Here is a 15,517-nt window from a genome sequence, read left to right on the forward strand (position 1 = left end):
TTCCCGTTTCTTTTATTCTGCTGTGATTTTTATGTATTTTCTAGCAAACACGCAGAATTTTTTTTATTGGATTTAAAAATAAACCACTTTGAATTCAACAAAATATATTTTTGACTCAGGGCCTAATAGCAATTTTCTTTGAATCCAAAATATTTGTTGTTAGCTTCAAAGCAAATGTTTGTTGTTTCTACAATCAAGCTTTGCAACGACTTTGTGTAGATACAATCATTTACAGTAGTGATTCGCTGGTTGGACATTTTTTAACTGGACCGCTTTTTAATTTGACCTCCGCTAGTTGGACCATTGTCCAACTAAAAAGCATCTGAATGTCAAAATCTTATGCCAAATTTACTTTGACAATCAATCTGACAATTATTAGAGATGTGAATAGATGCAACCACACTACTAACGTCTCCTTTGGAGAGTTTTTGACATCTGTCAGTCGGTCCAACTAACGAATCAAATTCATTAAATAGAGGTGCTGTCCAACCAGTGAATCAGAACTGTATTTATTTGAATCAATCATATGTTTTTTTAAACAAAGTTTTTTTATTACTACAAATAGGCTACTTTTAAAAAAAACAAAACATTTTCTTTTTTTCCATTTTAAAGACATCCAATTAGTTAGAGATTACTGGGTAGGGAAGGTTATGAAAATTAGAGCCATAGTACTCGATTAAGAGCAAGGATGTAAAGTATACACGGATACGAAAAACTACCAAAAGTTGAGCTCTTTTGATTCAATCTCGGGGTATCGTGGAATAAGGTAAAATTAGGTAAACCGTGGTGAAGGTAGTTTCCCTTTAACTACGGCAAAAAATCACAACTCATTGAGAGGTTTTTTATACTCAAACTTGAGTTAAATATACATAAATTTAAGTTGAATCTACCTAATTTTGAGTATACTTCAAACAACTCAAAAGTATTTTATTTCATGAAAGACCCCGACTGAGTCGAATCTCTCTCTTTGTTTTTGACAACACTAATAAGTGCAAAAGCGACGCAAAACTAAAAGTGGCAGCGTCATTAGAACAGGCTTAATATCCTACAGGCTTAACTTTTGTCTTCTGCGAATGAGGGTCGAGCTTAGGCAGCATAACTACGAATCACTCGAGTTCACAGCATGTCTCCTGGCATAGACAGACTTGTCCATCTTTACCGTGAGAACCGACGATAATTTCGCTTTTCATTACTTAAAACTAGATATCAAAGATGTAGTACAGAGAGATCGAACGACGTATAGTTGGCGACATTGATTTAGCAAACGCCAAAGACAAGAAATTACTCATTTTATCATTTTGTGTTATGCACTTTACTTACCAGAAATTACATTTGATAACATAGATTTCCTCTTTACCGCTAAAAATTATTTCTGATTTTTTCAGTTGCCACAATGCATCAAAATGGTGTGAATTGAAACATGCATAAAGAACAAAATTATATTCAACAATTATATTTTCAAATTCAATATCTTTATTTTTGTTTCTAGAGCTAATATTTTAAAACTAGGCCTCATTGTTACTCGAAGTAAGGATATATTTTTTTCGTTTCAACAATTTTTTATACTTTGAAGCAAAGTTCTAATATTATCATTTCCAATATGATCATTTTCTCTGCGTGTATACACGCAGAAAAATAATTTTTAATGTCAAATAATATGAGGGTTGAAATAATAAATTTGCCAAGTTGTTCTGTGTTCAATAAAAAATACATGTTTATACAAATAAAACAATTGTTGAAATAATTCTGAAGAATTTATTGGATCAAACATGGAAAATAGTTGGACCAACAATTTTTTTTATTGATTTTATCATAACAACAATCGAAACAACAAACAACTTTGTTGAATCAATGAGCTCATTTTGTTGAATAAAACTAATAAAATATTTGGATCAATGCATGTCAAATGTTCAATACAAAAAACATTTTTGTTAAATCAAATAATATCTTTTATTGTTTTGAACATAACAAATATTTGAATCAATGCATAGCAAATATTGAAGCACAACCAATTTTTTTATGCCTATTCTTTAATAGGAACCAAAGGCCAACTGTCATAATGACAAATTTAGAACAAACCATTACTCGCTGACAACAGATAACATCAGTACAAATGAACCTCACAAAGTAAATACTTGCCATTGACTTATTGGCCTTTCTTTAAAAACAGGCTACAAACGCATTAATTTTGCGCGGTCAAATCATTCTGGAACTGCTTCGGAATCCTGAATGGATGCGGTATGGCCCAGTCAAACCCATTCCGGGATTGGTTAGGAATTCTGAATGGATTCATTATGAGTTCCAGCTCAAAGGCAACAACCGATTCCGACTCAATCGTTTGTTGCATTTGAGCGAGAATCCATAAGGGATTCCAAACCTGTTCCGGAGTAGGTTTGCTTGGAATGAAATGAAATTTTATTACATGCAGCGCATACGATTCCAATCACCGTCCCTTTATGTAGTACCTTTGGCCGTGAGCGTGGTTTATTCCAGATATGCGCTATAATGTAGTGCTTCAGAGTCTCGGCTTTTCCAAAAAGATTGCAGAAGGCGCACGAATACGCTGTGTCTTCCTGTTGGACCAGAGATGGTGAAGTACAGGAAACTGCCCTCTCGAACGGGTATTATTTATCTCTGGTGCGGCGACGTGTTTTCAGTTCTGCTATTGTCGTTTTTAAGCCACAAAGGGTGTTTTGGTTGAGTCCTGAAATAGAGGAAGGCACCATAAAACGCACCGTGTGCATTCGACTTAATTTATTCACTAACCTTTGTGCGACATCATGATTATTTTCAAGCTGCACTTGCGCCCTTCGAGTCAGGAAAATCTGAGCACTATACGAATTCACCGAAATCTGAATTCCCTGATTTAAAAATAGCTAATTTTTCCAGCATTGACGCACGTGGAAAGTTTTCTTCTTTGTAGCAACTTTTATTTTTTATTTGCTTCAATTCAACAAGGACTGTTGATGTAATGCATTCAGTCCTTTTGAATCAATTAGCTGCATGCTTTTGTTAGAATCACTGATTTGTTTGGAACAAACAATAATTTTGTCGATTTTCGAAAAGCACAGATAACAAAACTTGTAAGATTGATTCAAAAGATATTTTGGTTGATCCAACCAAAAAAATAAGTTTGGTTTAATAAATTCCTTGGTTCACAATAAAGAATTTTTATCGATTAAAAATGAAGAAATAATTTATAGAATCAAACATGCACAATTCTTTTGCGTGTATACTTCTAGTAAGCAATCAATGAGTGGATAGATTGAATATCTTGAGCGTTTTTTTTTTTCAAAAAAACATCTGCAATGAATTACTCTCTTTGTTTATTTTTGTTGTCACTTTATCATTTATCCCTCAACTCTTAGCATAATATGCTAGTTAAAACCACCGTCTTTCGATCTGTACTGTAAAATAAGTGAAAAGTGTTATAGTGACGCCGTAAAAATCGAATGAGAAAGTAAACAAAGAGAGTAACTCATTTCAGATATGTCTTTTTGAAAAAACGCTCAAGATATATCCAATGCATAAAATTTACAGCAGAAAGAAACGAGAGGCAGATAGAAAAGTATGCTATCGATACATAAATAAACTTCTGCGTGTATCTTACATGAAATTCAACTCGACAGCGGAATAATGAGCGAAATAAGTTTGTTCACAAAAAACTTTAACCCTTTTTAAGAATTTATTTGAATTATTTTCTCGGTGTTCTCTTCCGCAGGTCTATATTAAACGTCTTTATTTTTGTTTACATATCTTATGCTGCAGCATATTCCCGGTACGGTACTACTGTCATGCGCATATTTGTCCCATGTTACAAAATTATCTTTTCAAGTGGGCCATTTATGCGCAGATCGGCAGCATAATAACGCTTTTACGGCATTTTGTTCAAGCCTGTTAGTCTTATGTTGAGTTTTTCTTTAAACTTTTACACTAAGTGCAACTAAAATGCTCTCTTTTCGTCAAATTGTGTGTTTCATCATATCGCTGCTGTCGTTTATTTCGGTGTTTTATTCAGTTGGAAAATTGGGCGTTTTTCTAGCCACACCTGTACATCGAGATTTCAAACATGCTCTGCTAGAAAACTTACTAAGCGATCGCTCACTGATGAAAGCGACGCTTTTTTCACTGCTGTTTAATTCCATTTGGATTATAATGTTCGTAATCCAGCATAGTTTTATGAAATTAGAAGCTGTGAAAAACGTCTGGCGCAAGCTGGGGCTGGAACTGGCCGAGCGCAGCATCTATAACATAGCTTCCGCATACTGTTTGTTGGTACGAATGATGTCATCACGTAACGATGAATTCTCATTAACCTTTATTTTCAGATTTTGCTGAAGAACTGGAAAACGACGCAATCCTACCAGCTTTGGTATGTGGATGTACAACAAAGCCCCACTCTCTGGTGGACATTTGTGTCAGCCCACATTGTATCTTGGGTGGTAATATACGGAGGAAGCCTGTTGATGGATTTGCCAGAAATGATTGGCTTGAAACAAATCTACTACGATATTAACGACCTGGCCCCACCTATGAGTTACAAATCGCGGGAGCTTCGTCACTTTTACGAGAGACTGCGGCATCCTTCTTTCGTGGGTTTATCAGTCGTTCTGTGGATTACCAATAGCATGAGGTAAAGTTGGGTGTATATCGAATGCATCAAAGTATTGTTTCATTTGGTTTATTTTTATACAGCTTGGACCGTCTTCTTTTGGCAATTATTTGGACAACCTATATGTACCTATCCTGGAACACCAATCGTGCCGATTTAGAGTACCAGAAATTTCAACTATCTCGTAAGAAGATTGAGCTAGCAGGCATTGATAAATAGAGCAAAGAAGTGATCTTTTAACTCATGGGTATACTGCCCATGATCGCATATCAGTACTACAAAGATAGGAAATTCCATAGAAAACGGGACAACTATGCGATCATGGGTAGTATAGCGTTTTCGTTTTTAACTGCTGCTACACCGGTGTAGTTAAGAAAAGAGACTGATTACAGATAGCACCCAAGTGCCGACATCGATGTACTGCAATGGCAAAAACGAAATGTATTGCATCACATAAAAGGAAATGTCATTTCATTCGCTGGTTCTAATTTATTGCATTTACTATTACAAACTTTCCGTATGTGCTGTGAATACCAAATATGGTATTCTTTTTGTAATCCAGTAATATAATACTAAATATAAAACATGTTGAAGATTTTTTTCTTAGAATAGCAGAGTACGAGAAATATTCATTTGAACGCATTCATGCATAGACGCATACATACTTGATTTAAGCACAAAACATTGTTTATTCTGTAGAATGGACGCGGCATAAGAGAATGTATAAAAGTGTGCAGATGGCTAACAAATGTGAATGACTGGTTTCACTCACTCTTTCTCTGTTTGTATGCCACCTACAGGCATGAGCAGTCAACGCACATATCTTCCATGCAGTAGTTGGATAGCAAACGAAAGGCAAGTAGTGCGTTACATAGAGTGATCGGGTGGCGATTTAGATGTTCAGAATTTCAATTTGAATTCCAAATTTTCTGCCGAGTTTGTGAATTAACTCGACCAAAATGTTACCATCTCCTCGCTGGGCTCGTCGTCGCGTGTTAGTTGTTGCCGTTTTATCCTTAGTTGCATACTATCTGCTATCATCATCATACAACAAGTATCAGATTGATACAATCATTCATCGGACCAAACCGGAAGCCGTATGGGAATATATAGCGGATTTTAGTAAAATGAAGAAACTCAATCCTACTATGTGAGTAGCATGTTTAAATCACTTATATTTATAGCAAACGCATGCACATCTCGATACATCCTGCCTGCGAATGTGAGAAGGTTGATAACAGTAACCGCGTACTAACACACTTCCATCGTGGTACTCGTTTCAGACTGGATTTTAAAATTATCGCTGATCATGGAAATGTGGACCACTGGAAATATTCGGTGGAATACACGGAACGGTTGTCACATTGGCCGTACTCAAGGAATACTGCCGTTGGTCATTACTCAGTACGTAAGCTACCCGAGTTGGAAGGTGGTCAGTATTCAGTAGCTTCCACTCATAGGACCTGCTTTTTGTTGGGGCTATTTTGCTGTAAGATTTTTATCAATCAATTCAATATATAGCATTCTAATAATGGTATTTTTCAGTGAACTCTAAAGGCGATTTTAAAATTTCGTACCTCAACGAATTTGACACGTACTGCCAAGAAACGGTGCTATATCAATGTCCATTTTTGTTCGGACGGTTTTGTCGCAGAGAAGTAGAATTTCAGCGGACAGCGATAATGTCAAATCTTAACCGACACTTTACACATAAAGCATCCTAGTTAATTTAGCTAATAATTTAATGAAATAGTAATATTGATTACGGTGTTCTCTGCCTATAATCGGAAGTCAGTCCCATGGAGACATGGGACTGACTTGCGATGATGGGCATTTCTATTAGGGCAAGCAAAATGACAATAATCTCAATAAATCGTTCAGATTATGCTTTAAGTCTCAATGGTTAACGGTTCGTTAAACCAGGTTTAAAAATAACGTGTGGGCGAAGGAATCGGCCCTTAGCCTACTTTTAAACGTAAGCGGTTGTAGCAGTAACGTGCTGTGAGAATTTTCCTTCTTTTGAATATGAATTGCTATTTAAAAATATTCAAGTGTAAGGAAAAGAAATATTTTGCGATTATTGTTTCTAGTGACGAATCTTGGCTTTGCCTGAATGATAAGTGAGCAGCCTTTTTCAAACATAGGTATTAATTTTAGTTATCGCGAACTTCTTTCAGACTTTGTATGTTATTTGTTGTATCTACACCAACAGACCCCTTGACCGATATGTGGTTTCTTACACTTATTACATTAAAGGATAGACAAAAACTTTGTTTAAATCGTATTTCACGTCAAGTGAAATTCAAATACGGTAGCAACTCTGTTGAAAACCCATGGAAGTTCGTTAGTGCGATCACAGTTGATTTTCTTGAAAGGTACCCAGTCACCGTGGCAAGCAGAAAGTTAGCAAAAGTTGAGCAAAGCGAAATTGATTCTGGCAGCGTTTCTGCCAGTATTTTGCGCGATTTGTGCGAGAATTCTGACAAAAAGTTCGCTCAAATGCAACAACCGTTTCTGACAGAAGCGGTTAAACTAACCGATGCTGCTCACTTTTAGCCAGAATCCAGCCAGGAATGTACGGCCAAGATTTCTGTACGCTTCCTGCCACATCTTTGTCAGATGTTTTGCTCGATTCGTGCTAAATTCCACCAGGTAGGAATTTCCAGGGTCTTTGCACGGTTTATTTCCGAGTTATGCCAGGATTTGGCTCGGTTCGTGTCAAAATTTGCCAGAAAACGCGAGCAAAACCGAGTTCGCCCTTCACGGTAAAAAAATCTTTACCCATTTTATGTATTCAAATTGCCCATTTTCGGAAGTTATTCGAGCTGTCAAAAAATGGGTATTTTTTGTTTCTAACAATGAGTACTTTTTATCCATTTCACAACTACTCGATGAGGTAATGTCAATGGGTATATTGATCTTGATAATCGGTGAAAAATCCTTAAGCATTATTTCAAGCGAGTTAACCTGCAAACTAAGGATCGTAGTTGTACCACAGACTAACAGACATAACACTATGAGGGAATTTCCTTAAAAAATATCGATCCGGCAATTTTCCCAGTACGCTAGCTCCACCTTTTATTCACAGTCCCAAATACACGTATGCTGGTGGGTTACCCCTCAGGTTTGGGAACAATTTTTCGCTAGTGGTCTATCCCCCATATGCTTGTTCATATGTCAGTGGCGCCATAATTTCAAAAGTGGCCACAGTCCCAACTACAAATATATTTAAAATGACCGATAAAGTGGGCGAAGCATTATTTTCGAGTGTTATGTCTGTTAGTCTGTGGTTGTACCGTCGTGACATATCAAGCAGTCCATAATACGCAGAGCACCCAACTAATCGATCGATTTAATTGGTTGAAATAGACCGGTTTCAACAGATTTCGTCGGTCATATTTAATCGGTTGTCGCGTCGGCAGACGTCCATGTCAAACGGTCGGTGCAACAATCGATCGATTTATTGGTGGCATAGTCGGCTGATTGTGCCGACGCAAGCCGATTTAGTCGGTGGGAAAATCGGGAGGATTTTCTATGGGGTAGTTAGTAGCAGGACACATAGCAATATTACCTTTTGGAGCAGGTTTGTAGGTTCTTATATCACTCCCACGAACAGAATTGGAACGACTGACGATCACTGGCTTAAGGCTAGTTTACAGTTCGGAAAACGTGTCACGGGATTTTGGTCCCTGTATATTTTAAATGGAGCTCGGGATTTCAAATCCCGTGACGGGAAATGAGTCTACACAAAAATGATAGTTTTCCTGAAGTGTAAACCCAACCGCGGGAAGCATCACGGGATTTCAAAACTCTCCACACAGAAATCCGGCCGGGAACAATTCAACACAAATTGTTTCCGACAGAAAAAATAATATTTTTATAAGGTTTGCAATTCGCTGCAAGTTTGATACTGTTTGTATTTTTAGGAAGCAGCAGAGTTTTTGGAGAGATCTCCCGAACTGTAAACTAGCCTTTAAGCGAAGACTACATATTAAGAAGACTGATATCTCTTTCCCTCCTCATACAAACGAGAGGCGACAGAGGTTACAGCGCCTCTATTGGAGGAAGGTAGGGCGCTTAATGTAAAAGTGTATATGTGTGTGTGCATCACTATGGGAAGTACCACCTCTACCCGCAAGTGGCGTAGCTGTTACTGTCTCCAGATTCTGGACAGAGTTGCCAGTCTTCTAGATATGCAGTCTTCGCTTTAAGTGTGGCGGGAGGTTTGAAGAATTTCATATCAGCTACGTTGTGTAGAGATGGTGGTAGGTAGTAGCTTACAACGGAGTCAAAAGTGTGAGACGCATCAGCAAAAGCTCGACCATTACCAGGTAATTAGGGCTTCCATTGTAACAACTGCGTTGCGTTCAGTATGCGTTCTATATCAGCACTTTTTCACAATGGCTAGGTAGGCTGATATTGCGGTGTTTTGGGTATGGTTGTCGCCGAGTTCCCTGGATAGTCGTCTTGGGGTGAAAGCGGGAAAGATAAATCCGAAGTAACAACCGGAATATTGCTATTTTTGGATAACGCGGCGTTTAGTTGCACTGCACCCGGATAGAAATCCACAATAGCATTTACCCTACAAATAATCATGAAACAATAGATATTATGGTTTCACCATTGTTCAACGCAGAGTTCTCGCAGTAGATTTACAATAAAACACTAACAACTAATTTTACTGTAGAGCGAAAAATGATACAGTAAATTCACATGTTACTGTTTCCACAGAGAACAGACATCCATGATCGAACAAAAATATTTAAAAAACGTGTGTAAACATTTGAATTAATATACGAAAAACACTAGCGCCGCCACACCAACCTATCCCAACTATCCGTCAAATCGATTCCGGAACCGGTTCGAAATCCTGGATGGATTCAGCATGGAATCTAGCTCAAAGAAAACAACCGATTCCTGCTCTATCGGTTGACGCATTTGAGCTGGAAGTCATGCTGGAAGTCAAAATCGGTTCCGGACTAGTTTGACTGGGTAGAGGAATAACCGCTGTCAATTCTGTCGCACTCAGCCACAAAAAAACATGACGACAGTAGCGCACCTGGTTTAGATATCCAAACTACCTTCGAAACCGTTAGAGATTTTACACAAGTTGAATGCTGAAGATGGACGTCTGTTCTCTGTGCTGTTTCTGTGAAAAAAAAATGTATTGAAAAAAGTCGATTTTTAATGTTAAGATACCACTCCCTTTTTTTACTGTAAACGTCGATTTTACATTAAAATTTACTGTGGAAACGTTGAAATTTATTGTTTTTGGATTGTAGCGAAACATTAGACTTTATTGTAAATTATTGTAAAATTACTGTACTGTCACAATCAAAATTATTCTTTTGTTACAACACACTGTACATGTTACATCGATTCTATCACATTCGCCCGAGAGCCATTTACCCGAATGACATTTACCCGAATGTCACATAAACCCGAAACACATTCGCCCGAATGCAACATAAACCCGAATGCCATTCGCCCGAATTCCATATACCCGAAAAACAATGTCAATCGAAAAAATTTAATTTATTAAGCTAAAATGCATTTTTATATTTAATGCTATGAAGAAATTAACACTAAAGCTATACCAGTGAAATAGTTAATCCAATCATCTGATTTGTATGATTTAACTAGGGTTTCCAGTTTTAGGTCCTTTCGTGGGTTCTTTCTAGACTTACCCAGTTAAACTCATTCCGGAACCGGTTCGGATTTCTGAATGGGAGTGAGTATGGATTCCAACTCAAATTCCGACTCAATCCGTTTCAGAATCGTTTGTTGCATTTGAGTTGGAATCCATACTGACTCCATTCAGAATTCTGAATCAAATTCCGAATGGTTTGACCAGGTATTAGCTGCTAATACCTCTTCCCAGTTAAACTCATTCCGGAACCGGTTCGGATTTCTCAATGGAGTCATTATGGATTCCAAATCAAATGCAACAACCGATTCCGATTCAGAATCGGTTGTTGCATTTGATTTGGAATCCATACTGACTCCATTCAGGATTCCGAATCAAATTCCGAATGGTTTGACCGGGTTGTAGTGTACGTAAAACATCCGTACTAGGTTTTTTCTCTTCAAGCTGCAACTACTTCAACACACCATAGAATGTAGGATTTCCACGGCTTAACAATCTATTTGGTATATAGATTCAAGAAATTACTCATGTTTTGAAAGAAGGAATCAACCTTTATGTTTGAGTAAACCAGGCAGACGAGTGGATCAACAGTTTCCTTGCAAACTTATTTGGCATGCAGATTCAAGGATTTGTTCATGTTTCACAGAAGCAATCAACCCCTAATTGTGGGAAAAGAGTTGCTCATGTTTACAAGAAGGAGTCAATCCCTATGTTTCAGTAAACCAAGCATACCAATGGATCACAGGTTTGCTGAGGAGGGACCTCCGCTTCGGTTCCTCGACCTCGGTAATAGTGGCAAAACCACATAACCTTTATGAGCTACTATTTACTAACGCCGTTATGCCAAATGGACTTCCACCAAGGGGCGTGACACTTCCAATAAATTATAAAATAATATACAATTATAATGTTTTTGTAGAATTATAGAGCAACATTATAATTTTACAAACTTTATAAGCTGAATTTTCGAACTTGCTTTCGAACTTATTCTCAGTGTGCGGTGAATTTATGCGAGTTGTCCTTTTCATTGTTTACATTATCGAAATGAAGTTCAAAAATTAAATTCATAAATCGAACGCCTTTATACCTGCGCCATAAAACAAGATATCCGGAAACGATCATAGAGGTCAAATTGCTTATGGGACAGCAGGTACGAACAACAATGATACTAATTGTCACTCTTTATATATTCCCACTCTTTCAGAATTTTTCAATTCACATAATTCAATCCGGAAAATGAGCACCTGCTTCCGGTCGGCAAATATTTCTGAAAAAATTCACAGCGAGTACGAAAAGATTAAAATATTGTTACGATGGCTTAGCACGCGGAGGCCAGGCGATGGAAACATTTACAGCTGCATTTGGCGTGTGCGATATTTCAATTTTTACAAGGATTTAGAGGATGAAAGGGAATTCATATTTTATAAGCAGCTGCAGCGGAGCAAGACGCAGGCTAACGTTAATTATTATGAAGAGCTGCGGCCGAAAAATACGTGAAGGTTACTGTACTGTTTTCTTTCAACACCAAACATTTGCGCCCGAAAAAAAAGTCCTAGATTCAGCAGAACAACATCCATGATCGATCAAAATTTATTTAATATATTAATGAAACTTGTGTAAACATTGGAATTAATATACGATAAAACACTAGCGCCGCCAAACCAACCTATCCCAACTATCCGTCAAATCTATTCAGGAACCGGGTTGAAATCCTGAATAGATTCAGTATGGAATCTAGCTCAAAGAAAACAACCAATTTCGACTCAATCGGTTGATGCATTTGAGCTGGAATTCATACAGAATCCACTTAGAAGTCCGAACCGGATCCGGACTGGTTTGACTGGGTAGAGGTATAACCGCTGTCAATTCAGTTGAACTCAGCCACTAAAAAACACAGTAGCACACCTGGCGAAGATGTCCCAACTACCTTCGAAACAGGGTTTTTTACACAAGTTGAATGATGAAGATGGACGTCTGTTCTGTGGTTAAAACACTTGGGTTAATCTTAGTACAATAAAATTTAAGCGAGATTAAAAAGACCAGGCAGAATTTCCTGGGAACGGCGAGAGTAAACGGTACAAGCATATATTAACGAGATTTTCAAAACTTGATATAACTAGGTGTTTATTAATAAAGCGAGCAATCACATCATGCGTAGTTTCAAATAATGATTACAAAATTTCGTTAGTATTGATCCGGGATTACCCCTCAAAGTCTTTCACATAGGGATAGATAATTGGTTTTTTTCCAAAATCACTCGAGAAATATTTATTCACACAGCAAACAAAATTTCATGCTTAGTTTGATTGCACATTTCATACCAAATCGGACTATCAGACAAGTGTGCACACTTACCCAGTGAGCAAATTTTCTGGCAGAGACCGCTCTGCTAGATTTCTGTAAGTCTTGGTTTGGCAGCCCTGTCAGATTTCTGCGCGTATCCTGTCGGGTTAGTTGAGCTAGGGCGAACTTGGTTTCGCTCGCGTTTTCTGGCAAATTTTGACAGGAACCGAGCTAAACCCTGGAATAACTCGGACATAAACTGTGCAAAAATCCTGGCAATTCCTACCTAGTAGAATTTAGCACGAATCGAGCAAAACATCTGACAAAGATGTGGCAGGAAGCGTGCAGAGATCTTAGCCGTACATTTCTGGCTCGATTCTGAATAAAAGTGAGCAGCATCGGTTGGTTTAACCGCTTCTGTCAGAAACGGTTGTTGCATTTGAGCGAATTCGTTGCCAGAATTCTCGTACAAATTTCGCAAAATGCTCGCAGAAACTCTGCCAGCATCAATTTCGCTTTGCTCAACTTTTGCTAACTTTCTGCTTGCCACGCTGACCGGGTAGCTGACGCAAAAGTGCACGATTAACTAAATATATCAAATCGGTTAAGGTGCAGAGATTGTTATACATCTAACAACAAATGTACTGACACTTCCTAGATAAAACAATGTAAACCTGCATTTGCAGTAGTGTGTACACTTATGGGATAGTTCAATTGGGTGTGAAATGTCCAATAATTCTTGTAAGGATCCTGCCGTGATTCTAGTGGAAGTGACTTTAAACAGTTTATTGGCCCTTTTCAAATTGCACGCGAGGAAAGATCTTATTCACTCTTGAAATTTCGTGAGTCTCGAATAAGGCACTAATCGCTTAACTGACCATCATTGCTGAACAATAATGGATACTTGATCTTCGCAGCGGATTTGTTCACTTCCAATAGTGTGCCAGCATTTTGATTTGGGAATTGCATTGTACTGAAAAAAAGAAGTGAAGATACGAAAATTAGTGAGTTTCGTCCAGTTAGCTATGCCTATTACTATTACCAGTACTATTGTCCTAGGTACTAATCATCTTGTCACAGCAACAGTAAGGGTGCTTACAGAGTGGCCGCGAGAAGCTGAGCAGGGGCTGGTACTGACAGTAAAATGCGAGATGCGAGAAACCTGCTTGCAGTATATCAAATGAAACCCGTCAGAGTAAAAGAAGGCAGTCGGCGCCGATCCGCTCAGCTTTCACTCTGACATCATCCCTTTGGTTTGCAGCAAGCAGGTTTCTCGCATCTCGCATTCTAATGTCAGTTCCAGCCCCAGCTCAGCTTCTCGCCGCCACTCTGTAAGCACCCTAAGATACTGTTCAGCACGAAAAAGGTACACAAATTGAGACGGTTCAATAGCTTGCATGTTATCCATTTATACACTTCACTTGCCGTTATTTCTAAGCAGCATAAACCGAGCAAGCTGACTGACATGAAAAATCATACTCCAGGCCACCTTTCTAAGCAGGATTAGAAAAGAATGCTACACTAACATTCTTTCACCATATCGTCTCTGACCTCTCGTTCAAATCATTTCAACTCATTTCTCCATATCAATAACAACTATACTCCCTTTTACATTTTTTTCAATATTCATTGATTTCATTTTGCTGTTGGAATAAAATGGGATAATAATGAGCTGCGAGTTTTCTTCGTGAGCATGATCTGCGATTCCACCAACCCTTGATTACCGTTTGTCTGGAGAACGTGTTTCTGTACGAAAGAAGTAAATGTCAAATCAATACGGAAGAAAGCTTTTGTGGGTGAAACTTACTGACAGAAAATGTTCAGAGCACCTTGCCGTTGTGTTTGGTGTCCTGTTGCTGCTGTCGAGCGATTTGTGGCCAATTCGATCTGAAAGAAATGTGAATTTTTGAGCGCGATATTTACGATTATTTCATTAAAATGTACTGATCAAGGTACTGATGTTCTTGAAATTAAAAAAATTAGCTGGCTACGGCTGATACACAAGTTGAACAGTGATTCCTCAGATGCTCCCGCTTCTTAGAACTGTGCTGTATACTGTTGCTGTTGTGTGTACCTCAAGGTGCTGTTGCTGTATCTGCTGCTGCGGAATCTGGATGATATTCCAGTTTGTGGTTTCTGCTGCAGCTTGTGCTGTTTGCCAATGGTCATCTAGTAGCGGTTATTTAATTAACGTCAAATCCTTTGGCAGAACCGCCGTTAGAACGATCGGACGGATGATGGTCTTAATTTGTTGCTGCTGGGAAATATTGGTGATTGACGCTGAAATATCGTGGTTGGGATGGTTGAATCATGATGTTAAAACAGATATTTTGGTGTACGAAACTGGTAGCAAACAAGATTGGCATTTGACAAAAATGCGTTTTTGTGTCTGGCTACGATTTTACTGAATCACCACTGCAGGTGATAATTAGGACACCTCCTCTACCAGCTGGAAAATGAACCGCAAGTCTTCCTGGCTCTAGTTAGCACGCGGCTCATGTGACGCAACCGATTATAATAACTATCGTTTGTGGCGCTACAGCCGAATACTAATTAGAACCAGCCAGAATTATACGCGTAAATATTTGGGTACTTACCTTTCCTTATTGATGCGACACAATTCTTTCATTGTTTTTAATCACACGCGTAACTAAGACTACTATGGTAACGGCCTAGGTAACGAATGTTCGAATTTTTTTCGAACTTTCAACACTTCGAATACAATTATAACCTTTATAGACTATTATAAATAAATATAAGGGGATATAAAAAATATAAAATCAAGTGAAATATTTGTATAAAAGAGTGTCACGCCCTCGACTTCCACCATGCATGATATAATTACTAATTTAATTGATTCAATTTGTTAGCGGAACATCTCAATATATATTTACCTCGAATGATAAAGTTTATGAAAGATTTCTTATTATTTTGCCCGGTTTATCGCGAGATTCCACCACTCGAGCTGACAACTG

General features: G+C 38.1%; 2 protein-coding genes and 1 long non-coding RNA gene across 4 annotated transcripts; 2 read left to right on the forward strand and 1 right to left on the reverse strand.

Annotated features, from left to right (window-relative positions):
• The first annotated feature begins 3,850 nt into the window (after window positions 1-3,850).
• On the forward strand, window positions 3,851-5,199 carry LOC131691797 (nurim homolog). Its single transcript, XM_058978449.1, has 3 exons — window positions 3,851-4,275; window positions 4,329-4,633; window positions 4,696-5,199. Exons 1-3 carry the CDS (start codon window positions 3,949-3,951, stop codon window positions 4,829-4,831), a joined length of 768 nt encoding a protein of 255 aa, XP_058834432.1. The 5' UTR covers window positions 3,851-3,948; the 3' UTR covers window positions 4,832-5,199.
• A 248-nt stretch (window positions 5,200-5,447) lies between these two features.
• Window positions 5,448-9,807, forward strand: LOC131691798 (uncharacterized). Its single transcript, XM_058978450.1, has 3 exons — window positions 5,448-5,762; window positions 5,896-6,101; window positions 6,158-9,807. Exons 1-3 carry the CDS (start codon window positions 5,572-5,574, stop codon window positions 6,334-6,336), a joined length of 576 nt encoding a protein of 191 aa, XP_058834433.1. The 5' UTR covers window positions 5,448-5,571; the 3' UTR covers window positions 6,337-9,807.
• A 2,348-nt stretch (window positions 9,808-12,155) lies between these two features.
• Window positions 12,156-15,180, reverse strand: LOC131691799 (uncharacterized). 2 transcript variants are annotated; one of them, XR_009305856.1, is made up of 5 exons: window positions 15,140-15,180; window positions 14,487-14,822; window positions 14,350-14,429; window positions 13,585-14,288; window positions 12,156-13,515 (listed from the first exon to the last, which is right to left on the reverse strand). It is a non-coding gene; the product is annotated as an uncharacterized LOC131691799 (long non-coding RNA). The 2 variants fall into 2 exon arrangements; XR_009305855.1 differs by lacking the exon at window positions 15,140-15,180 and having other exon boundaries at window positions 14,487-15,120.
• Window positions 15,181-15,517: the final 337 nt, after the last annotated feature.

This window comes from Topomyia yanbarensis, chromosome 3, assembly GCF_030247195.1.
Source record: "Topomyia yanbarensis strain Yona2022 chromosome 3, ASM3024719v1, whole genome shotgun sequence".
Lineage (NCBI taxonomy): Eukaryota > Metazoa > Arthropoda > Insecta > Diptera > Culicidae > Topomyia > Topomyia yanbarensis.

What these genes read in the sequence shown, in the direction of transcription:
- LOC131691797 (XM_058978449.1), top strand. Translation starts at nt 3,949, where the DNA reads ATGCTCTCTTTTCGTCAAATTGTGTGTTTCATCATATCGCTGCTGTCG. An exon ending in CTTCCGCATACTGTTTGTTG is followed by an intron (nt 4,276 to 4,328) that starts GTACGAATGATG and finishes CTTTATTTTCAG; the next exon opens with ATTTTGCTGAAGAACTGGAA. An exon ending in TGGATTACCAATAGCATGAG is followed by an intron (nt 4,634 to 4,695) that starts GTAAAGTTGGGT and finishes ATTTTTATACAG; the next exon opens with CTTGGACCGTCTTCTTTTGG.
- LOC131691798 (XM_058978450.1), top strand. Translation starts at nt 5,572, where the DNA reads ATGTTACCATCTCCTCGCTGGGCTCGTCGTCGCGTGTTAGTTGTTGCC. An exon ending in AAGAAACTCAATCCTACTAT is followed by an intron (nt 5,763 to 5,895) that starts GTGAGTAGCATG and finishes TACTCGTTTCAG; the next exon opens with ACTGGATTTTAAAATTATCG. An exon ending in TTTGTTGGGGCTATTTTGCT is followed by an intron (nt 6,102 to 6,157) that starts GTAAGATTTTTA and finishes GGTATTTTTCAG; the next exon opens with TGAACTCTAAAGGCGATTTT.